Below are 26,292 nucleotides of genomic sequence, written 5' to 3'. Positions count from 1 at the left end.
TTTTTTGGTTTTGTTTGTTGTTTTCATTTTGTTTTTGTTCTTTTTGGTCTTCTTTAAATTTTTTTCTTTTATTATTTTTCTTTCTTTAAGAAGCTGCAGTTCAAATAAGCAACTATAATAGAAAAGAATCAGCTTCAGAACTCTGCCAAATAGTGGAAGAGCTGCTGGAATGCTCTCCAGGTGGGAGGGGTGAACATACATTGTTTATGCTCCCCCTTTACTTTGAAAGCACAGACCAGTGCAGTCTGAACATCCTATCTGGCCTGCCACCTCAATGGTCCTGGTTTTCTAAGCCCATACCAACCCAAGCTATCCCATTAGGATGGCCACCGGGAGGTGCATACCAGGACACTGATGCTTAGTGCTCATCAGAGTCCAAGCCTTTGTGCCAAGGTGACAAAGGTACAAAGCAGCCCAGAATATTCCCAGATATCTTACTAAGGTACCCCATGGTATAGATTGCTCCAAAACATGTTGGCCAACATATGCTTGAAATCCAGCTGTCCTCCCAAGGTGTCCCTGATATGAAGCATCCCAGGAACTGCAGGTTCATGCATGCATCAGCTTCAGACACCCCACCAGGGCACATGTTGTGTGGAACACCTCAGAACACTATCATACATCCCAACCTTGGCTCCAGCCACATGGCCAGTGCACCACTGCACTGAGTACTTTAAGATACTGTGGCTTGCACTGAATTCTGCATCATTAATTTTTCCATACCACCCTCCGTGTGGAGAGCCAGGACCCTCAGGCTTGTACCAGATTCAGGTTCAGCTGTCCTTTCATGACACATTTTTCATGGAGACCCTCAGGGTTACAACAGCCCATAGCCATTTTAGCTTTAACAATCCTCCCAAGATGCCCACTGCACAGAGCATACCAGGAACTCCCACACTGTACCCCATCTCAGCTCCAGCCACTCCTCAGGGCACCCTCTGTACAGAGAATTTAGGAACAATTTGGTTTACATCCACTTCTGCTTCAGTTATCTTGCCAAGGTGCCCTATGTGTGCAGAAATCCATGTGCCCCCAGGTTGTGCCCGCTTGAGTTTCAGCTATCCTGCCAAGGCATCCTCTGCATGGAGAGAATAGGCACCTCCTGACTGCAAACTACATCAGCTCCAGCCACCTTGCCAAGCCAGCTCCTACACAGAGAGCCCCAGAACACTATGGTTTACACTGATTTCACCTTTAGCTTCCCTGCTAGCATTTCTTCAGTGCATAGAATGCTGTGAAAAACCTGCCTGCATCCACTTCATTTTTAGTTGTCCTGACAGGGTTTTCACTACATGGAAAGCCCCAAGACCACAGCCTATGCCAACCCTAGCTCTAGCTATGGCAGGAAAAGTCACCAAACACACAGTCTACATAGGGGACAACCATGCACAAGAGAATTCCTTCAGTTTAGAAGACGTAGCTGTTCTGCCTAAGCCATAGAAACAAGCATAGAAAGTCAAGCAAAATAAGAGACAGATAAATGTTCTCCAAAAAAAAGGGAGTGGGGGAGAAAAGTAAAACTCTTATAGATGAGTAAATGAAAAGGGGATAAGAAATATGCCTGATAAAGAATTTAAAGTAATGATTGTAAAGATACCAGGCTGGACAAAAGAGTGGAATAACTCAATAAGACCTTCAATAAAGGCAAACAAAAAATATAAGAAAGAAGCAATTATAGTTGAAGAATACAATAACTGAAAATAAAAACACATACAGACAATACAATCAGTGGCAGATAAGCAGATACAGAAGAATGTATCAATGATCTGGAAGGCACAGTAATGTAAAACACTCAAACTGAATGACAAAAAGCAAAAGGAAAATGAAATTTGAGAACAGGTTAAGGGATCTCCTGGACAACAGCAAGGGAACAAATACATTATAGAGGCCCCAGAAGAAGAAGAGATAGAAAGGGTTATAAATATATATATTCAAAGAAATAATACTGAAAAATTCCCTAACATAGGGAAGGAAATAGACATCCAATTCTAGGAAGCACTGAGAATTATAAACAAGATGAACCAAAGATGTCCACATCATGACAGAAATACTTAATATGTCAAATATTAAGGGTTGCCTGGTGGTTCAGTGGTTGAGCATCTGCCTTTGGTTCAGCTCATGATCCCAGGGTCCTGGGATTGAATCCCACATCAGGCTTCCCACAGGGAGCCTATCTCTCCTTCTGTCTATGTCTCTGCCTCTCTCGCTGTCTGTCATGAATAAATAAATAAAATATTTTTTAAATGTCAAAAGTTAAAGTTAGAGAACCTTAAAGCAGCAAGAAAGAAACTAAAAGTTGCCTATAAGGAAGACTCATAAGCCTTCAGCAGAATCTTTACAGGCCAGAAGGGAATGCCATTTTGAATGATATATACAAAATGCTGAAAGGAAATATCTACAACCAAGAATGCTCTACCTGACAGGATTTTTCAGCTTTGATGGAGAGATAAATAATTTCCTAGATAAACAAAACTAAAAGAGTCTATCACCACTATGCCGGTTACATAAAAAATGATAAAGGGACTTTTTTTATTTTTTTTTATTTATTTATGATAGTCACACAGAGAGAGAGAGAGAGAGGCAGAGACATAGGCAGAGGGAGAAGCAGGCTCCATGCACCGGGAGCCCGACGTGGGATTCGATCCCGGGTCTCCAGGATCATGCCCTGAGCCAAAGCCAGGCGCTAAACCGCTGCGCCACCCAGGGATCCCGATAAAGGGACTTTTTAAGTGAAAAAAATGACCCTAATTAGACATAAGAAAATTATTAATAAAAAGATGTAAAAAGACTATATATAATATATAAATGATTATATATATAACTATGTACATATATATAAAACATAGAGGAAGGAGTAAAAAAGAAGGGAAAAATAAAGAAATAAAATTTTAAAATGTTTTTTGAACTTAAATGACAATGTATTTAATACAGAATGCTATTTACATATGATGTTATATATGAATATCATGGCAAACAGAAACCCAAAACCTACAATAGATATATAAAAAATAAAGTTAAAAATAACACTATAAAAACTAGGAATTAAAAAGAAAGAGAGCAAGAGAAGAAGAAAGGAATAAAGAAGAATTACAAAACAGTCAACAATTAACAAAATGAAAATAGGTACATAACAATAATTAAAAATAAATGGCCTGAATGATTTAATCAAAGACATGGTGGAGTGGAATGGATTAAACAACAATAATAAAAAAATAAAAATAAAAATAAATAACAATAATAACAACATCCTTATATGCTGCTGACAAGAGACAAACTTCAGATCTATAGATAAAGAGACTAAAAGTAGGGACGCCTGGGTGACTCAGTGGTTGAGCGTTTGCCTTCTGCTCAGGGCGTGATCCTGGGGTTCCAGGATTGAGTCCCACATCGGGCTCCCTGCATGGAGCCTGCTTCTCCCTCTACTTATGTCTGTCCCTCTCTCTCTGTGTCTCTCATGAATAGATAAATAAAATCTTTTTTTTTTAAAGCGAGAGACGAAAAGTGAAGGGATAAAAATAAAATCATATATAGATAAAGAGACTAAAAGTGACGGGATAAAAACAAAATCATATACTATGCAAATGGAAGGATAACAAAAAACAGGGTGGCGATACTGAAATCAGAAAAAATAGACTATTTATGTATAGTAAAATAGACTTTAAAACAAAGACTGCTAACAAAAGGTAAAAGCATTACAGAATGTTACATTACATAATGATACTCTAACAAGAGACTATAGCAATTATAAATATCTACAGACCCAGCACTGGAGGACCTAAATACATAAAACAGATATTAAAAGAAATAAAGGGAAAAATTGATAGCAACACAATGATAGTAAGGGACTTTACAATCCACTTACATCAATGGATAGATCATCGAGGCAGAAAATCAACAATGTCTTTGAATGACACATTGGACAACATCAACATAAGAGGTGTATATAGAACATTCCATCCAAAAACAATAGTATATTCATTCTTTTCAAGTCCACATGGAATGTTACCCAGAATAAATCGCATGGTAGACCATAAAACAAGCCTCAATAAATTTAAGAAGATTAAAATAATACCATGCATCTTTTCTAATCACAGCAGTATGAAACTAGAAATCTATCATAAGAAAAAAAGAGTAGAATAGGCCACAAACAGAAACAAATGGAGGCAAAACAATATGACACTAAAAAATCAATGTGTTAATAAAGCAGTCAAAGAAGAAATGAAAAATAAATAAATGTAGACAAATGAGAATGAAAATGCAAAATCTTTGGGACACAGTAAAATCACTTCTAAGTAAGAAATATATTGGGATATACCAATAAAAAAAAAGAAATATATTGGGATATAGGCCTATCTAAACAAAGGAGTAAAATCTCACATAAACAATCTAACCTAACATATAAAGGAACTAGAAAAACAAGAACAAAAAGGCCAAGGTGAGTAAAAGGAAGGAAATAATAAAGGTCAAGGGAAATAAATGCATAGAGACTAAAAGGCCAATAGAAAAAAGTATCAATGAAAACATGAGCTGATTCTTTGAAAAGATAAACAAATTTGATATATCCTTAGCCAGACTCATCAAGAAAAAAAGGTAAGGTACCCAAATTAATAAAATTAAAAATGAGAGGAGAAATAATAAATGACACAAGAGGAATACAAATAATTATAAGTGAATAATACAAAAATTTGTGTATCAACGAATAGACAACCTAGAAGACGTGGATAAATTTCTAGAAACAATCTTTGAAAACTGAATCAGGAATAAATAGTAAAACTGAACAGACCAATTATTAGTAATGAAATTGAGCAATAAACTAAAAAATATAAAAAAAATAAAAATCCTGGACCAAATGGTTTCACAGGTGAATTATATGAAACATTTAAAGAAGATTTATTCTGGTCAGCCTGGGTGGCTCAGCAGTTTAAGCGCCTGCCTTCATCCCAGGGCATGATCCTGGAATCCTGGGATCGAGTCCCATGTCGGGCCTCCTACATGGGGCCTGCTTCTCCCTCTGCCTGTGTCTCTGCCTCTGTGTGTGTGTGTGTGTGTCTATCATAAATAAATAAATAAATAAATAAATAAATAAATAAAATCTTTAAAAAATTAAATAAAGAAGATTTATTCTAAAAATATTTTTTTTAATTTATTTTTTATTGGTGTTCAATTTACTAACATACAGAATAACCCCCAGTGCCCGTCACCCATTCACTCCCACCTCCCGCCCTTCTCCCCTTCCACCACCCCTAGTTCATTTCCCAGAGTTAGCAGTCTTTACGTTCTGTCTCCCTTTCTGATATTTCCCACACATTTCTTCTCCCTTCCCTTATATTCCCTTTCACTATTATTCTAAAAATATTCTTAAAAAATAGAAAAAGGAGAAAAATATCCAAATACATTCTACCACACTAGAATTACACTAATACCAAAACCAAATACATTTTTAAAAAGAAAAATACATGTCAATTTACCTAATGAACACAGAAACAAAACCTCCCCCCAAAATATTAGCAAACTGTATACAAAAATACATTATAAGATCACCCACCACAATCAAATTAGATTTATTTTGGTTATGCAAGGGTGGTCTAATATTGGTCAATCAGTCAACATAACACACTACAACAAAACAAAGAAAAAAATCATATTGTCATTTCAATATATGCAAAAAAAACCTCCTCTGACAGAATACAACATACAATCATGATAAAAACTCTCAAGAAAGGGGGTTTAGAGGGAACATATCTCAACGTAATAAAAACCATATATGAAAAGTACACAGCTAACATCATACTCAAAGGTGAAAAACTAACAGCTTTTGCTCAAAATCAGAAAGAAGACAGAGATGTCTAACTTCACCATTTTATTCAGCATAGTACCGAAGTCTTATCCACAGCAATCATGCAAGTAAAAGAAATAGGAGGCTTTCATATTGGTAAAGATGTTAAACTTTCACTATTTGGAAATGATATGAATTTAGAATACAAATCTAAAAGATTCCATCAAAAAAACCTACTAGAACTGATAAATATATTTAGTAAAGTTGCAGGTTACAAAATTGATACCAATAAATCAGTAGTATTTCTACACCCTAATAACAAAGTAGTAGGAAGAGATATTAAGAAAAATACATAATTTGCAATTGCACCCCAAATTATAAAATCTGTAAAAATGAACTTAATTAAGGAGTTGGAAGACTGTACTCTGAAATCTAGAAAACACTGATGAAAGATAATGAAACACAAACAAATGGGAAGATATTTTATACTAATGGAGAACCAACATTGTTATAATGTACATACTCCCCAAAACAATCTAAAGATTAAGCAAATCCCTAACAAAATGCCAACATTTTTCACAGTGCTAGACAAATAATAATAAAATTTCTATGAAACTATTAAAAGACTCCAAATAGCCAAAGCAGTCTTGAGGAAAAAAAATAAGAAAACTAGAGATACCTCAATTCCAGATTTCAAGATACACCATATCTTTACTTTTTTTTTTTTTTACTTTTTTTGGTATATATATTTTATTGGAGTTCAGTTTGCCAACATATAGCATAACACCCGCTGCTCATCCCGTAAAGTGCCCCCATCAGTGCCCGTCACCCAGTAACCCCATCCCCCTGCCCACCTTCCTTTCCACTACCCCCTGTTCGTTTCCGAGTTAGGAGTCTCTCATGTTCTGTCACACTCTCCGATATTTCCCACTCATTTTCTCTCCTTTCCCCTTGATTCCCTTTCAGTAATTTTTTTTATATTCCCCGAATGAATGAGACCATATAATGTTTGTCTTTCTGCAGTTGACTTACGTCACTCAGCATAATACCCTCCTGTTCTATCAACATTGAAGCAAATGGTGGGTATTTGTTGTCTCTAATGACTGAGTAATATTCCATTGTGTGTGTATGTAAATATATATATGTACATATATGTGTGTGTGTATATATATATATACACATTGCCAAATATATATATATATATATATATATATATATATATATATATATATATATATACACATCACATCTTTATCTTTCAATGGACATCGAGGAACCTTCCACAGATTGGCTATTGTGGACATTGCTGCTATAAACCTCAGGGTGCAGGTGTCCTGCCATTTATTTCACTGCATCTATATCTTTGAGGTAAATCTCCAGCAGTGCAATTGCTGGGTCGTAGGGCAGATCTATTTTTAACTCTTTGAGGAACCTCCACACAGTTTCCAAGAGTGGCGGTACCAGTTCACATTCCCACAAACAGTGCAAGAGGGTTCCCCTTTCCCCACATCCTCTCCAAAATTGTTGTTTCCTGTCTTGTTAATTTTCACCATTCTCACTGTAAGAGGTGGTATCTCATTGTGATTTTGATTTTGATTTCCCTAATGGCAAGGGAAGCAGAGCATTTTGTCATGTGTTTGTTGAACATGTGTATGTCTTCTTTGGTGAAATTTCTGTTCATGTCTTTTGCCCATTTCATGATTGGATTGTTTGTTTCTTTGCTGTTGAGTTTAATAAGTTCTTTATAGATCTTGGATACTAGCCCTTTATCTGATAGGTTATTTGCAAATATCTTCTCCCATCCTGTAGGTTGTCTTTGATTTTTGTTGACTGTTTCTTTTCCTGTACAGAAGCTTTGTATCTTGATGAATTTCCAATAATTCATTTTTGCTTTTTCCCCTTACCTTCATAGACGTATCTTGCAAGAAGTTGCTGTGACCAAGTTCAAAAAGGGTGTTGCCTGTGTTCTCCTCTAGGATTTTGAGGGATTCATGTCTCACATTTAGATCTTTCATCTATTTTGAGTTTATCTTTGTGTATGGTTTAAGAGAATGATCTAGTTTCATTCTTTTGCACATGGCTGTCCAATTTTCCCAGCACCATTTATTGAAGAGATGGTACGTTTTCCAGCGGATAGCTTTTCCTGCTTTGTCGAATATTAGTTGAATAGAGTTGAAGGACCATTTCTGTATTCTCTATTCTGTTCCATTGATCTATGTGTCTGTTTTTCTGCCAGAACCACACTATCTTGATGATCACAGCTTTGTAGTACAAATTGAAATCTGGCATTGTGGTGCCCCCGGCTCTGGTTTTCTTTTTCAATATTCCCCTGGCTATTCGGGGTCTTTTCTGATTCCACACAAATTTTAAGATGATTTGTTCCAACTATCTGAAGAAGGTCCATGGTATTTTGATAGGGATTGCATTAAACTTGTAAATTGCCCTGGGTAGAATAGACATTTTCACAATATTAATTCTTCCAATCGAAGAACAAGGAATATTTTTCCATCTCTTTGTGTCTTCTTCAATTTCTTTCAGAAGTGTTCTGTGCTTTTTAGGGTATAGATCCTTTCCCTCTTTGGTTAGGTTTATTCCTAGGTATATGATGCTTTTGGGCACAAAAGTAAATGGGATTGATTCCTTAATTTCTCTTTCTTCAGTCTTATCGTTAGTGTATAGAAATGCCACTGATTTCTGGGCATTGATTTTGTATCCTGACACATTGCCAAATTGCTGTATGAGTTCTAGCAATCTTTGGGTAGACTCTCTTGGGTTTTCTATGTACATTGTCATGTCATTTGCAAAGGCGGAGAGTTTGTCTTCTACTTGGCCAATTTTAATGTCTTTTATTTCTTTTTGTTGTCTTATTGGTGAGCCTAGGACATCTAGTACTATGTTGAAAAGCAGTGGTGAGAGTGGACATTCCTGTCTTGTTCCTGATCTTAAGGGAAAGGCTCCCAGTGTTTCCCCATTGAGAATGATATTTGCTGTGGGCTTTTCATAGATGGCTTTTAAGATGCTGAGGAATGTTCCCTCTATCCCTACACCCTGAAGAGTTTTGATCAGGAATGGATGCTGTATTTTGTCAAATGCATTCTCTGCATCTATTGAGAGGATCATATGGTCCTTGTTTTTTCTCTTGTTGATATTATCTATCACATTGATTGCTTTACATGTGTTGAACCAGCCTTGCATCCTGGGTATAAATCCCACTTGGACATGGTGAATAAATTGCCCAATTTATCCTATTGGCTAGTATCTTGTTGAGAATGTTTGCATCTGTGTTCATCAGGGACATTGGTCTATAATTATCCTTTTTGGTGGGGTCTTTGGTTTTAGAATTAAGGTGATAGAACAAGTGGAAGTATTCCATCTGTTTCTATCTTTCAGAACAGCTCTAGTAGAATAGGTATTGTTTCTTCTTTAAATGTTTGATAGGATTCCCCTTGGAAGCCATCTGGCCCTGGAATTTGGTGTTTTGGAGGTTTTGATGACTGCTTCAATTTCCTCCCTGGTTATCAGCCTGTTCAGGTTTTCTATTTCTTCCTGTTCCAGTTTTGGTAATTTGTGGTTTTCCAGAAATGCATCCATTTCTTCTATATTGCCCAATTTATTGGAATACAGCTGCTCTTATATGTTTTTTAAATCATTTGTATTTCCTTGGTATTGGTGGTGATCTCTCCTTTTTTATTCCTGATTTTATTAATTAGAGTCTTTCTCTTTGGTTTTTAATAAGGCTGGCTAATGATTTATTTATATTACTAATTATTTCAATGAACCAACTCCTGGTTTTGTTGTTCTGTTCTACAGTTCTTTTGGTCTCTATTTCATTGATTTCTGCTCGAATCTTTATAAACTCTCTTCTTCTGCTGGGTGTAGGTTTTATTTGTTGCTCTTTCTCTAGTTCCTTTAGGTGCAAGGTTTCCTTGTGTATTTGAGTTTTTTTTTCCAATTTTTTGAGGGATGCTTGCATTGCCATGTCTTTCTCTCTCAGGACTTCTTTGGCTGTATCCTAAAGATTTTGAAGAGTTGCATCTTCATTCTCATTAGTTTCAATGAATCTTTTTAATTCTTCTGTAATATCCTGGTTGACCCTTTCATCTTCTATCAGGATGCTCTTTAACCTTCACGTGTTTGAATTGCTTCCAAATTCCTTCTTGTGATTGAGTTCAAGTTTCAAAGCATTATGGTCTGAAAATATGCAGGGGACAATCCCATTCTTTTGGTATCAGTTAAGACCTGATTTGTGATGCAATATGTGGTCTAATCTGTAAAAATTTCCATGTGCACTTGAGAAAAATATGTATTCAGTTGTGTTTACATGTAAAGTTTTGTAAATATGTGTGAAATCCATCTGGTTCAGTGTATCGTTTAAAGCTCTTGCTTCTTTGGAGATGTTGTGCTTCGAAGATCTGTTGTTTCCAGAAAGTGCCATGTTGAAGTCTCCCAGTATAAGCGTTTATTATCTATGTCTTGACTTTGGTTATTAATTGATTGATATACTTGTCAGCTCCCACATTAGGGTCATAAATATTCATGATTGTTAGATCCTCTTGTTGGATAGATCCTTTAATTATGATATAGTGTCTCTCTTCATCTCTTACTACGGTCTTCGGGATAATCTTTGATTTATCTGATATGAGGATTACTACCCCTGCTTTCTTTTGAGGACCATTTGAATGGTAAATTGTTCTTCAACCTTTCATTTTTAGTCTGGAGGTGCCCATAGGTCTCAAATGAGTCTTTTGTAGACAGCAAATGGATGGGTCTTGCTTTTCTATCCAGTCTGAAAACCTGCATCTTTTGATGGGATCATTAAGCCCATTCACGTTCAGAGTTCCTATTGAAAGATGAATTTAGTGTCATCGTAATACCTACTCAGTCCCTTTTTTTTGTGGCTTATTTCTTTGGGCTTCCTCTTTCTTTTCCAGAGTCAATAGTTCTTGCAGAGCTGGTTTGGTGGTCACATATTCTTTCAGTTTCTGCCTATTGGAAGTTTTTATCTCTCCTTCTATTCTGAATGAGAGCCTTGGATAAAGTATTCTTGGCTGAAGTTTCTTTCATTTAGGACCCTGAATATATTCTCCCAGCCTTTTTTGGCCTGGCAGGTCTTTGTGGAGAGGTCTGCTGTTAATCTAATATTTCTCCCAATAAAAGTTAGGCATTTCTTGTCTCTTGTTGTTTTAAGGATCTTCACTTTATCTTTGGAATTTGCAAGTTCTACTCTTAAATGTTTAAGTGTTGAACGGATTTTATTGATTTTAGGGGGGAATCTCTCTATCTCCTGGATCTGAATGCCTGTTTCTCTCCTCAAGTTAGGGAAGTTCTCACCTATGATTTGTTCAAATATGATTTCTGGTCCTCTGTACCTTTAGGCATCCTCTGGAACCCCAATTAAATGTAGATTTTTCCTTCTGAGGATGTCATTTATTTCCCTTAACCTTTCCTCGTGGTCTTTTAATCGTTTTTCTTTTTTCCTCAGCTTCCTTCCTTGCCATCAACTTGTTTTCTATGTCGTTCACTCGTTCTTCTACCTCATTAACCCTTGTCATTAGGATTTCCAATTTGGATTGCTTCTCATTCAACTGATTTTTATTTCGGCCTGATTCTTTCTAAATTCTGCATTCATGAAGTCTCTTGAATCCATAAAGGATTCAAAAAGCATAAAGCTTTTTTTGCCAGAGCCATCAGTAGCTTTATAATTGTGCTTCTGAATTGGTTTTGACAGCAAATTGTACTCCATCTTTTGTAACTCTGTGGGAGAGAATACTGTTTCTGATCTTTCTTTTGTGGTGAGTTCTTCTTTCTAGTCATTTTACTCAGTACAGAGTGGCTTAAAACTAGTTGTACTTGTTAGAAGTGCAAACTCCTCTCTGTAGCATTCCAGCTGTTCATTCTTTAAATATCAGGTCGAACCCATAGTTTTTCAAGATGATTTGAAATTTATCTAGGTTAGTTGGTGGGGACAGGGGACTTGGGGACTCTACTCCTCTGCCATCTTGTCCCACCCCCTGTGCCTGTGTTCTTTATCCACTGATGTATTCATTGGCAATTAGTTGGCTTCTATATCTTGGCTATTATAAATGCTGCTGCATAAACAAATGCACATCTATCTTTGAGAATTAATATTTTTATTTCTTTTTGTAAATACCCAGTAGTGGAATTATTAGCTCATATGGTATTTTAATTTTTAATTTTCTGAGGAACTTCCATACTCTTATCATGGCTATACCAATTTACATTCTCACCAAGAATGTATAAGGAAGGGTTCCTTTTTCTCCACATTCTCCCTTTTCAAATTTTATTTCTTGTGTTTTAGCCACTTTAAAGGCTGTAGGATAATATTTCAGTGATTGGTTTTGATTTGCATTTCACTATTAGTGATGTTGAATATCATTTGATGTATCTATTGCTCATCTGAATGTCTTCTTTAGAAAAATGTCTATTCAGGTCTTCTGCCCATTTTTTAATCAGATTGCTTGTGGGTTTTGTTTGGTATTAAGCTGTATAAGTTCTTTATATATTTTGAATATTAAACTTTTATCAGATATATCATTTGCATTTGTCTTCTCCCATTTAGTAGGTTGTCTTTCGGTTTTGTTAATAGTTTCTTTTCCTGTGCAAAATCTTTTTATTTTGATGAAGTCTCAATAGTGCACTTTTGATTTTGTTCCTTTTGCCTTAGGAAACATGTATAGACAAATTTTGTTATAGTTGATGTCACAGACATTTTTCCTGGGTTTTCTTCTAGGATTTTAAGTGTTTCATGTCTCAAATATAGGGTTTTAGTCCATTATGAGTTTATTTTTGTGTTTCCCATTAATAGGTGGTCCAGTTATATTCATTTACATTTAGCTGTCCAGAGGAAGACATAGACATGGCCAGCATGCACATGAGAAAATGCTCCGTATCACTGGCCATCAGGGAAATACAAATCAAAACCACAATGAGATACCACCTCACACCAGTGAGAATGGGGAAAATTAACAAGGCCGGAAACCACAAATGTTGGAGAGGATGTGGAGAAAGGGGAACCCTCTTGCACTGTTGGTGGGAATGTGAACTGGTGCAGCCACTCTGGAAAACTGTGTGGAGGTTCCTCAAAGAGTTAAAAATAGATCCCTACGGCCCAGGAATTGCACTGCTGGGGATTTACCCCAAAGATACAGATGCAATGAAACGCCGGGACACCTGCACCCCAATGTTTATGGCAGCAATGTCCAAAATAGCCAAACTGTGGAAGGAGCTTCAGTGTCCATCGAAAATGAATGGATAAAGAAGCTGTGGTCTATGTATACAATGGAATATTACTCAGCCATTAGAAATGACAAATACCCACCATTTGCTTCAACGTGGATGGAACTGTAGGGTATTATGCTAAGTGAAGTAAGTCAATCAGAGAAGGATAAACATTATATGCTCTCATTTACTTGAGGAATATAAAAAATAGTGAAAGGGAATAAAGGGGAAAGGACAGAAAATGAGTGGAAAATATCAAGAGAGGGTGACAGAACATGAGACATCTAACTCTGGGAAACCAACAAGGGATGGTGGAAAGGAGGTGGGTAGGGGGTTGGGGTGACTGGGTGATGGGCACTGAGGGGGGCACTTGATGGGATGAGCACTGGATGTTATGCTATATGTTGACAAATTGAACTCCAATAAAAAGTATATACAAAAAAAGAAAAGAACACAGGTGCACATATGCGCGCGCACACACACACACACACACACACAGTGGAATATTATGCCACCATAATATAGAAAGTATAATCTAATTCTTATTGCAAAGAATAAGATCTTTCCATTTTAGACAGCATGGATTGACCTTAAGGCTGTTATGCTAAGTGAAATAAATCGGGCTGAGAAAGTGAAATACCATATAGTTTCATTTGTAAGTGGAATCTCAAAAAAAAAAAAAAAGTTGACAAGCAAAAACAGAATAAGACCTATAAATGCAGGGAACTGATAGTTGACATTCATGGGAATAAAAGGCATAGCATAAGGAATATAGTTATATTGTAGCAGCAATGTATTGGGATAGTAGTGAATGTAACACAATGTGTAAACTTGTTGAATCACTATGTTGTACAATTAAAACTAATGCAACATTGCATCAACTATACTAAAAAATTCATTGAAGTATTATTATTGAAGGCTTATTAACAATATCATTATTATTGTTAGCCATAATACAAATTTAATTAATGTATTTTGTTATCTAATCATCAATGTTTATAATGCAAACTATTATAATATTGAATAATACTTAGAAAATATATAGTATTTTGTCATGTTTTAAAATTTACGTTACTTTTTTATTGAAGTATACTTAACATACAATATTATATTAGTTTCAGGTGTACAACATAATGATTTAACAATTATATACATTGTGCAGTGCTCACCTCAGTAAGTGTGGTTATCTGTCAGTATATGTATCATTAAAATATTATTCACTGTATTTCCTGTGCTATATATTTCATCTCTATTATTTATTTTATAATTGAAATTTTGTACCTCTTAATCCTCTTCACCTATTTTGTTCATCCTGCCACCTTTTTCCCCTCTGGCAACCACTAGCTTGTTCTCTGTACCCATGAGTCTGTTTCTATTTTTGTTTATATATTTATTGTTTTTTTTTATTCCAAGTATAAGTAAAACCATATAGCAGCTTTTATATCTTTATCTGATTTATTTCACTTTACATAATACCCTCTAGGTTCATCCATGTTGCTGCAAATGAAAAGATTTAATTCTTTTTATGGTTGAGTAATATTCATATATATATATATATTACATCTTCTTTAGTTATTTATCTATGGATGGACAGTTATGTTGCTTCTATATCTTATGTATTATAAATCTGTAGTAAACATAGTGGCTCATATATTTTTTGAATTAATGTTTTTATTTTCCTCAGGTAAATACATAAAAGTGGAATTGCTGGATCATACAGTACTTCTAGTTTTAGTTTTTGGAGAAATTTCCATGCTGTTTTCCACAGTAGTTGAAGCAGTTTACATTCTTACCAATAGTGTTCAAGTGTTTCCTTTTCCATATCGTCACAAATACTTATTTTTTGTCTTTTTGATACCAGACATTATCACTGGTATATGTTCTATATTATATCATAACATATCATATCATATCATATCATATCATATCATATCATACTATAAATTATTATTGACACATTACTATTATTACTTATCTTTAAATACCGCACGACTTTAATTGAGGATTTTTTTTAACAGGCAAGAAGTAAACATCAGAACAAATGATAATTCCATATCAAGTAAGAATTGAGTCTTTGAAGTTCAATATTATTTACATTACATTTACAATTATTTTAGGGACAAATAGCTTGTATCTTCCATTCAATGTAATAGAGCATAAAATACTCCGATATTTTTCTTAAAATTTAAAAGTACCTATATATGTGTGTGTATGTGTATGTGTGTTGGAATGTGTGTTTGATTAAAATATTTCTGACCTTGGGCACCTGGGTAGCTCAGTCAGTTAAGCACCTACCTTCAGCTCAGGTCATGATCAAGTCCCACATCTGGCTCCCTTCTTAGTGGGGAGTCTACTTCTCCCCTCTGCTCCTCCCCCTGCTTGTGCTCTTTTTTCTCTCTCTCTCTCTCTTTCTCAAAATAAATAAAAATCTTTAATTTTTTTTAAATCTTAAAAAATATTTCTAACCTTGATGAGGTTTTTTACTAGCTATTTTAAAAGGAAATAGTTTTTCCTTCCTCATTATAAAAACCAACCTCAATTGCATAAGTTTTCCTTTTATTTAAAATCCACAATTCTGAAACCCAAAGTAAAGAAAAATATATAGTCAAAATCATGAAAATGGACATTTCATTTTGTTGAACAGCTACAACTTAAGGAAAAGTCTCCTTATATATTGAGCTGATATCTGCCTGCACTGATATAAGTTTTACCCATGGAATCTAATCCTCCCCTTAGGAAATACATAGAATTTTCTAACATTGTGATTAAAATCATGGACTTTGATCCAAAATATCTTTGAATCTTAGCTCTTGTACTTTATGATTTTTGGCAAGCAATTTAACCTCTCTCCATGCTTCATTTTTGTACATCTATAAAATGGAAGCAATTATAAAAATTATTATCTAATTCAAAGGGTTGTGAAAATTACTATTTGACAGATAGTAAGCACTATATAAGTGTTAGCATTGCAGCTATTCTGTTATTACTATTACTACTACACTTTCATATAAGAATTCTTTAAGTATTTGATATAGTGATCACATGTCTCATTAGTCTCCTTATCTCTAAGAGAACTATTCTGAATTACTTCATCATTTCTTCTTTTGATGTTAGAGCATCCACCTAGTTTGATCACTTTATTCTGGATGCCCTCAAGGGTGTATATGCCATTTTTAAATAGAATTCTCTGAACTAAAGTCAGTATTTGGGTATGTAACCCTAATTTCTGTGGCTTGGATGTCATTAAGGTCAGAGGAGCAGTAAAATAAATAATTAGATTTAATCAATAGACTTTACTGACTACTTTATGCTCTTCATTGTGTTATTATGGGAACTATAGAATTCATAGCATTTGAACAGAACAAAAATGACTAAAGAACAACAAAATAGAGAAGATGATGGAGATGTTTGAAAAGAAATATTAAATCTTTCTCTATTTTCCATTCCAATTGTTTGTATTTTTTAAGTACTATGACTTAAGTCAAAATTGTGAAAACTGGTTTAATACAGAAAATAAAGCTACAAATGTGTTCTTATGCATAATTTAGTGCTAAATGGGGAAATTAGCTTTTATTTTCCCTGATATGCAAATAACTACAGACTCCAGGGAGAAAGCTATATTTTAAGTTTAAATTTACCTTAATTTAAACAATGTATTTCTTACTCAAGAATATTTCAGTGCTGATGAAAATCTGACTATTAACTGCAAATTGTTCATTGTTCTCACTCATTTTAGTAAGTGAATCAAGCAAAAAAATATGGAATCAAGATTATTTTCCTTTGACATTTCCCAAACCACTCCAGCCAGGTAGAAAAAAGAGATCAAGACCTTCAGAATCACAAATCACAGTTCCTGTAAGTATTGAAAATGTCATTGTTAACTAAATCTAAGCTTACATAATATATAAACATAAATAAAAACATATAGTTTGAATTTTAGTTCCTATTGGAAGCAGATATTTTTAAATTTACTATTATCTCCATCTGTTTCAAATAAACTTTTATTTATCCATAATTCTCCTTTTCAAAGACATTATATAGATAGTAGGCTGTGTAAGCTACAGAAGCTAATTCTGCAACTAGTGGGATCTCTCAGAAAATGTTTACCAGCTGCCAAAACATCTTAACTAAATCTTAGAATATGAGCCAATGTTGATGAGGTTTCAGAGCCTCTTAATTTTCTTTAATCTGGTACTCAGGATACTAGATACTGGGAAATTCAAGCTTTCTACCACTTTTTTAAAGTACCATTATCTCATTAATATGGAAAAGGAAAAGCTAGCTTACAAATAGAGAAGATGATGGACATGTTTGAAAGGAGACATCAAATCTTTCTCTATTTTCCAGTTCTACACTTTGTATTATTTTAACTACTATGATTTAAGTGAAATCTGATATCACTCCTAATGATATCAAAATGTGTTTTAAAAGCATTACCCAAAGCAGAGTTACAGTCAAAGAATTTCTTCAAATGCCATCCATTACATCTGTAGTGACCCAAGTTTCATGCTTCTTTTCATGGTCCTCCTTTAATTCTATATCACTATTTCATTGACTGGTGATGTCCCTATTGAATAGTGAAATGACTATAAAAGATAAATGCAAAATTAGTTTATGTATCCATTATGAGTAACAGATTTGATAGATTTGGGTTTGGGAGTTAAAAAATTATATTACCACTGCACAAATTAATATGATCCGATATTTATTTCATTTTATGTCCTTGTTTTGGGAAAGAACCCATGCCAAGTGTCTCAGGCTCTTGATTTGTTCAGATATCTTGAAAGCAGTAGCAAAACTCTAAGTAAGGCCTGAAACAGTTGTCACAAGAATTGTCATGACAAATTTCAAGGGAATCAGCTTATTTCTGAGCTAACATGAGAATGAAAGGTGCACAAAATGTTTCAAAAGATCTCTCCTATATAGGGATTTAAGAGGAGCCCACTGTCAATGGTGAGGAGGGGCCCTTAAATATCATGGATCATTGTGGGCTTACTCCAATCCCTATTTAAGTCATTGAGAAAATCCTAAGGTTGAAAGTCATTTGGCTCCTAATATGGAATTATCTCACATACTACAACACACACAAAATGTTGAAAATATTTTTTCCATTTTAAATAGATGGTTAATGAAAAGCTAGACAATTTTCATGTTTCAGTATAAAAAATATAACTTATTTAAAATGTTTATCATTATTCTAACTAATCTTTTCAGAGACATGAAAAAAGAAAATTAGAGGAAATTCAGAAGCCAGCTCATATAAGGATAAGGCATTCTTCAAAAAAAATTTCCCAAAGGCCATCTGTTTACTTAACAGTTAGGAGACAGGCTCAGTTCAGAAATCCTTATACTCTTAAAGCTTATCCTGAAAATGGAGAATCTAAGAAGTCCAGAGATGACAAAAAAGGAGGAACTTTACAGAGAAATGCCAAGGAAAACAAAAGCCCACATGACACAACTACAGATTCTAAAACAGTAAATGATGAGAAACCTAGAAAAGGAAATAAAGCAGTTAAAACTCCATCAAAATTATCATGTGAACTATCTAAGAAGTCAAAGTCCAAATTAGAAATAAACCCAGAATCCAATGATTTTGAGGCAATATCAATGTATCCAAAAAAAGATAAGAGAGAGTCAAAGAATTCCAAGGAGACAGATAATGATTTCATATGTGCAAAGAAGGATTCTAAGGATTCACAGAACAATTCTGATGCCAAATCTCAGACTTGTTCAAAAAATAGTTCAAATATGGATTTAATACTCTATTTAGAGGAGTCTGGTGCTGAATCCATGAAACTTGATATGTGGTTAAAGAATTACTCTCAGAATAATTCAAAGAAGCCTTCAAAGAAGGACACAAAAAAGGATGCAAAGGGCTCTGATGCTGAATCTGTAGACTCAAAAGATGCAAAGAAAGATGTAAAGAAAGACAAGAAAGGTACAAAGAAAGACAAGAAGGATTCAAAGAAAGACACAGAGTCTACTGATGCAGAATCTGTAGACTCAAAGGATGCAAAGAAAGAGCCAAAGAAAGCTAAAAAAGACTCAAAGAAAAGTGACAAGAAAAGGGATGCAAAAAAAGACACAGAGACTACTGATGCAGAATCAGCAGACTCAAAGGATTCAAAGAAACAGTCAAAGAAGGCTAAGAAAGATTCAAAGAAAAATGACAAGAAAAAGGATACAAAGAAGGATGAAATGTCTACTGATGCTGAATCTGAGTCTGAATTGGAGACAACGAATTGGAAGAAAGATGAAAAGAAGGATAAGATAGATTCAAAAAAAGATGAGAAGAAAAAGGATGCCAAGAAGGATGAAGTGTCCACTGATGCTGATTCTGAATCTGAATGGAATTCAGAAAAGGGTAAACAAGATGAAAAAAAGGATAAGAGAATTTCAAAAAAAGACAAAAATAAATCTGCAATGAAATCTGAAGAGTCTACTGAAACTGAATCGGATTGGGAGTCAAAGGATAAGTATGAATCAAAGAAAATTAAGAAAGGTTCAAAGAAAGATGCCAAGAAACAAGAGTCTACTGATGCAGAATATGATGAATATTCCAAGAGAGACTCAAAGAAGCCTGAGACATTCAAAAGTTCAGATGCTGAATCTGAAGAGTCACTATATAAACTTGATGCCACATCTGCAGATTCAAAGAAGGAAACACTGGAACTAAAGAGAGAATTCAAAATGTCATCCAAAAAGACTACATTCAAAGAAAAGGGGGAAAAAACAGGTACAGGTAGAGTCCCCCCATTAAGAGAAAAACCACCACTACCTCCTTGTGAGCCTTTACTACCATCACCCAAGATCAAACGTCTCTGTCGGTGCAAGATGCCTCCTGAGCCTCTAAAACCAAGATATGCTCCTTTGGTATGTTTATTGTATTTTATTTTAGAAAAAATGGCCTAAAATGAAAACTATTTTTAATGGTTTAATTTATATTTTCCTTAAGAGTAGTTTAATTTTACTGGAATGTTGATAAGTTAGGGACTAACAGATAAGCAAGAATACTACAAAAGGACTCAAAAGAGTTGAAACTAATTGTCAAAAAGAATAATATTTAGATTGACATAAAACTAACTTGTGACTTAAAAATTTAAAATTATTTATAAAGAGAATACTATTACAAGGGTGATTTACTGTTATATTCTTAAGAAATAAAAAATGAAAACTGACTAAAACTTCTACAGGGGAAGATCTTAATGAGATAGAAAGACATTTCTTAATTTTATTTTCTCCAGATTTCCTCCCATCCTCCTTCCTCCAAAATCTGGCTGTAACAGAAGCTTAAGTAGACATCTCAATTTAATGTAGGGGCTCCTGTTCCCCATATTCTCCACCCTTGCTGACTCTCTCTGATCTTTGGCTAGGATGTAATTTATTTGCATGCTTTCCAGGCATTACTTATATGTCCTCTCATTTCACACAGTGTTTATTGTCAATAGGACTGACCCTCTGTGTTGTGCTAAATTCAGAGCTTCCATAGATATTGCTAAGTCTTAACTTTGAGCTTCTCTTATTAATTGAATCCCTCCCTTTCTCCTCTTCCTTCCCATTCTCATATGCTTATTTCCTCTCAAAGGGCTTCTAGTTCCTCTTCTAGTCTTGTGAGGATCTCTCTTTACATTTTATTCCAAGTTTTTCTATCCTTGGTTTACAATAAAATTTTATGTATAGATCTCCATTTCTCTCTCATATATATATATGAGCTATATATATATATATATATATATGAGCTATATATATATATATATATATATATATATATATATATATAGCTTTTTCTCCACATATTCACCACAATTTGTTATTTATCTTTTTGTGTGTGCTTACTCCTTAGCTTTATCTTATTTATTTATTTATTTACTTACTTACTTATTTAAATTCAATTACCTTTTTGATTTTAGCCATTTTGACAGGTGATATCTCATTGTTATTTTGATTTGCATTTCCCTGAGAATTAGTGATGTTGAGCATCTTTATATGTTTCTTTTCATCATCTATAGGTCTTCCTTGGAAAATGTCTGTGCATCTCTTCTGCTCATTCATTTTAACTGGATTACTTTTTTATCTTGAGTTGTGTAAATTGTTTACATATTTTGAATATTAACTCTTTATCAGATATATGATTTGCTGCCACATGGTGTGTTCCAATGAGAGATGAAATGATTACTCAGAGTCCAACATCTTGGGAAAAAGAGAGACTCAAAGAGGCTACACTGTCAGGCACTACCAAGAAATACAGGCACCAAGGTGAAGCCCTGAGTCTAGGTTGGTTTTCAGTCTTATTATAATACAATGTAAAGTATGCAGAAGCAAGGAAGGAAAAACAACTCAAGAAACCAATCACTTGAGGGGCAGCAGGGAACTGTGTATGTAACTATAGGCATGGGTCTCAGAGAAGCATTAACTAGGGGGCTTCAGAGGATGGAGAACTGACCTCAGCAGGCGTGGATATCCACCATCATTGCTGTTTTCAACATGTACTGTTTTCAGTACAGAACAATGGCAGGAATAATTGGCTTTTGCCACACAAATAAATCTGTGGCCATTTATGCATGTTCCTGTTCTTCTTGTTTCTCTTACCCTCTCAGGTCCTGCTCTTGCACAATTTAAAAATATCTTCCCTCATTTTTTAGGGTATATATTTTTGTTTTGTTCATGTTTCCCTTCTTTGTGCAAAACTTTTATGTTTTTGTATAGTACCAATTATTTAAATTTGCTATTGTTTTCATTGTCAAAGGAGACATATCTAGAAAAAATGTTTCTATGACTGATGTCAAGGAGATTACTCCTTATAAGTTCTTCCAGGAAATTTATAGATTCAGGTTTCACATTTAAGCCTTTAATCCATTTTGAATTTTTTTTGTGTGTGTATGGTGTAAGAAAGTGGTACAATTTTATTTATTTTTTTTGCATGTAGCTGTTTAGTTTTCTCCACACTATTTATTGAAGAGACTTTTTCCCACTATATTCTTCTTTCTTTTGTTCTAGATTAATTGACCATATAATCCTGGGTTTATTTCTGGGCTTTCTATTCTCTTCCATTGATCTATGTGTCTATCCTTATGCCAGTATAACACTATTTTGATAACTACAGCTTTGTAGCATACCTTGAAATCTAAGATTGTGATACCTCCAGCTTTGTTGTTCTTTCTCATGACTGCTTTAGCTATTTAGGATCTTTTGTGGTTCCATACAAATATTAGGGTTCTTTGTTCTAATTCTGTGAAAAATGCTACTGGGATTTTGATAGGGATTGAATTAACTGTGTAGAATGCTTTGGGTAGGGCAGCCCCAGGGGCTCAGCAGTTTAGCGCTGCCTTCTGCCCGGGGTGTGATCTTGGAGACCCAGGATCCAGTCCCACGTTGGGCTCCCTACATGGAGCCTGCTTCTCCCTCTGCCTGTGTCTCTGCCTCTCTCTCTCTCTGTGTGTCTGTCATGAATAAATAAATAAAAATCTTTAAAAAAAATAAAAAAGAATGCTTTGGGTAGTATAGACATTTAAACAACATTTGTTCTTGTGATTCATGAGCATAGAATATTCTTGCTTTTGTTTGTGTCATCTTCAAATTCTTTCATTAGTATTTTAAACTTTTTGGAGGACAAGTACTTTACCACTTTCGTGAAGTTTTTTCTGAGGAATTTAATTATTTTTGGTGCAATATAAATGGGATTTTTTTTCTTAATTTTTCTTCTACTTTGTTATTAGTGTATAGAAATGCAATGTATTTCTGGATATTAATTCTGTATACTGCAAATCATTTATTAGTTCTAGTAGGTTTTTGGTAACATCATTAGGATATTTTATATGCAGTTTCATGTCATCTACAAATATGGAAATGTGTTCTTCATTACCAATTCGGTTGCCTTGCATTTATTTTTCTTGTCTGATTGTTATGGTTAGGATTTTCAGTATTATGTTGTATAACAGTGGTGAGAGTGGACATCTTGTTTTGTTCCTGATCTTAGAAGAGAAGTTCTGTTTTTCTCCATTGAGTATGATGATTTTCATACTGGCCCTTATAATGTTGAGGTTTATTCCCTCTGAATCTGTTTTTTTTTTTTGAGAATATTTTTTCATGAATGGATTTCAGATCCTTACTTTGCTTTTATTGAAATGATTTTATGGTTTTTATACTTTATTTTGCTAATATGGTGTATTACATTGGTTGATTAATGAATATTGAACCATACTTCCATCACAGGAATAAATCTCACTTGATTGTGCTAAATGTTGTTTTAAATGTGTTGTTGGATTTGGTTTGCTAAAATTTTGTTGAAGATTATTGCATTTATGTTCATCAGATATATTAAACTGCAGTTTTCATTTTTTATATTTTCTTTATCTGGGTTTGATATTAAGATAGTGCTGGGCTCCTAGAATGATTTTGGAGTCTTTCCATCCTCCTCTGTTTTTGAAATAGTTTAAAAAGAATAGATATTATGTCTTCTATAAATATTTGTAGAATTCACCTGTGAAACCATCTGGTCCTGGACTTTTCTTTTTGGGATTTTTTAAATTACTGATTCAATTTCATTAATAGTAATTGGTTTGCTCAAATTTTCTCTTGCTTCCTGATTCACTTTTCAAAGGTTATATGTTTATAGGAATTTATCCTTATTTTTCTGAGTCATCAAATATGTTGACTTATAATTTTCCATAACATTCTTGTATAATCTTTGGTGATATCCATTGTTACTTATACTCATTCATTTGTGACTATAGATATGGGAATCCTCTTTTTTATGAGTCTAGCTAAAAGTTTATCATTTTCAAATACCAGCTCCTAGTTTCATTGATCTGTTACATTTTTTTAGTCTATATGTCACTTATGTCTCCTCTAATCTTTATTATTTATGAACTTCTACTGACTTTGGGCTTTGTTCCTTTAAATGTAAGGCTAGGTTTTTTACTTTAGATTTTTCTTACTTCTTGAAATTATAATACCCTTGAGGGATGCCTGTGGTATTATAATTTTCTTGAGGGATGCCTGTGGTATTATAATTTTCCCTCTTAGAAGAGCTTTTGCTACATCCCAAAGATTTTGTAACATTGTGTCACCATTCTCATTTGTCTCCACTAATTTGTATTTGTTCTTTGATTTCCTGGCTGACCCATTCATTGTTCTGTGATGTTGTGATCTCTCATCTTTCAATCATGATTCTATTTATTTTTTTTTAATTCTATTTATTTTGATACTTTCTCTTTTCTTTTTAATAAGTCTCTCTAGGAGTTTTTCAATTTTATTAATTCTTTCAAAGAACCAGATCTTAGTTTCATTGATTTGGTGTACTGTTTTTGTTTGTTTGCATATAATTTATTTCTTCTCTGATTTTTATCATTGTCCTTCTTCTGCTGGCTGTAGTCCTCAATTGTTGTTGGTCTAGCTCCTTTCAGTTTTTAGGTTAGATTGCAAAATTGAGATATTTCTTCTTTCTTGATGTAGACCTGTATTGCTATATACTTTCCTCTTATGGTTATATTTGCTGCATCCCAAAGGTTGTGTTTTCATTTTCGTTTGCTTTAATGTACTTTTTATTCCTTCTTTAGTTTCCTGGTTTACCCATTAATTCTTTAGTAGGATGTTCTTTAACTTTCATGTATTTGTGTTCTTTCCAAATTTTGTCCTGTGTTTTACTTCAAGGTACATAGTGCTGTGGTCAGGAAATATGTATGGTATGATCTCAATCTTTTTCTACTGTTGAGGACGTATTTTTGACCCAGTATGTGTTCTATTTTGGAGAAAGTTCTATGTGCACTGAAGAAGAATATGTATTCTACTGCTTCAGGATGAAATACTCTAAATATTTCTGTGAAGTCCATCTGGTCCAATGTGTCATTCAGAGCCCTTGTTTCCTCGTTGATCTTCTGCTTAGATGATCTATCCCTTGCTGCATGTGGGGTGATAAAATCCTCTATTATTATTGTATTATAATCAATGAGTTTCTTCATGTTTGTTATTTTTTTAAAAAATTTAAAATATTTTATTTATTTATTCATACACACACACACACAGAGGTAGAGACACAGGGAGAGGGAGAAGCAGGCTCCACGCAGGGTGCCTGACATGGGACTCGACCCCAGGACTCCAGGATCACGCCCTGGGCTGATGGTAGCACTAACCTGCTGAGCCACCCAGGCTGTCCTTCATGTTTGTTATTAATTGACTATAATATATATATATATATATATATATATATATATATATATATACACTATATATATATATACTCTGAAGTAGTTGGGGGCATAAATATTTACAGTTGATATTCTTGTTAGATGGACTCCTTTATTATGATACAGTGCCCTTCTTAATCACTTGTTAGAGTCTGTTTTAAAATATAGTTTGTTTTTTGAATGGTTACTTGGCTTCATTTTGATGTCCCTTAACATAAAGGATGGCTCTCCATCACCTTATATTTAATCTATAGGTGATATTAAGTCTCAAACGAGTCTCTTAGCATATATATGTGTCTTTTTGTCTCTTTTTATTCCATTCTGATACCCTATATCTTTTCATTGGAGCATTTAATCCACTTATATTTTAGAGTGATTATTGATAGTTAAGAATTTAGTGTCATTTTGTTTATTACACTGACTATAGTGATTCTGAAGATTTTCTCTGTTCTTTTCTAATATTTGTTGCTTTTGTTCTTTCTTTCCTACTCAAATGTTCCTTTTCAATATTTAATGCAGAGCTGATTTAGCATTCACAAAATCCTTTAGTTTTTGTTTGTCTGGGAAACTGTCTTTCCTTGTATTTTGAATGATACCCTTGATTGATAAACTATTCTTGGTGCATATTTTTCCCATTTTACACATTGAATACATCATGCTACTCTCTTCTGGCCTGTCACATTTCTGTGGAAAGATCTGCTGCACATCTGATTTGTATTCCTTTGTACATTAGGGGTTTCTTTTCTCTTGTTGTTTTCAGGATTCTTTCCTTATCTCTGTATTCCAACATTTTACTACAATATATCTTGGTGTTGGCCTGTTTTTATTGAATTTGATGGGGGTTCTCTCTGCCTTCTGGATTTGGATGTCTATTTCCTTCCCCAGATTAGGGAAGCTTTCCAGTATTATTTGCTCAAATAAAACTGCTGCCCATTTTCCCTCTCTTCTTGTTCTGAGACCCCCTATAATATGAATGTTATACTTTTGGTGTCACTGAGTTCCTGAAGTTTACATTCCTGATCTACTACTTTTCTTTCCCTCTTTCTTTCAGCTTTATTATTTTCCATAATTTTATCTTCTATGTCACTGATT

General features: G+C 34.2%; 1 protein-coding gene across 6 annotated transcripts in view; it reads left to right on the top strand.

Annotated features, from left to right (window-relative positions):
• The window catches only part of CYLC1 (cylicin 1), a 134,765-nt gene that overhangs the window by 74,820 nt on the left and 33,653 nt on the right, over window positions 1-26,292 (top strand). For all 6 annotated transcript variants that reach the window (XR_012026163.1, XR_012026164.1, XM_072815632.1 and 3 more), the window contains 3 exons: window positions 15,034-15,074; window positions 16,752-16,870; window positions 18,230-19,888. Coding sequence is in view for 4 of the 6 variants with exons in the window: in XM_072815632.1 (XP_072671733.1) it covers window positions 15,034-15,074; window positions 16,752-16,870; window positions 18,230-19,888 (1,819 nt within the window). In the remaining 2 variants the exon portion in view is untranslated. The remainder of the gene's footprint in view (window positions 1-15,033; window positions 15,075-16,751; window positions 16,871-18,229; window positions 19,889-26,292) is intronic.

This window comes from Canis lupus, chromosome X (genome assembly GCF_048164855.1).
Source record: "Canis lupus baileyi chromosome X, mCanLup2.hap1, whole genome shotgun sequence".
Lineage (NCBI taxonomy): Eukaryota > Metazoa > Chordata > Mammalia > Carnivora > Canidae > Canis > Canis lupus.
This window is presented reverse-complemented; position numbering and strand designations above follow the sequence as displayed.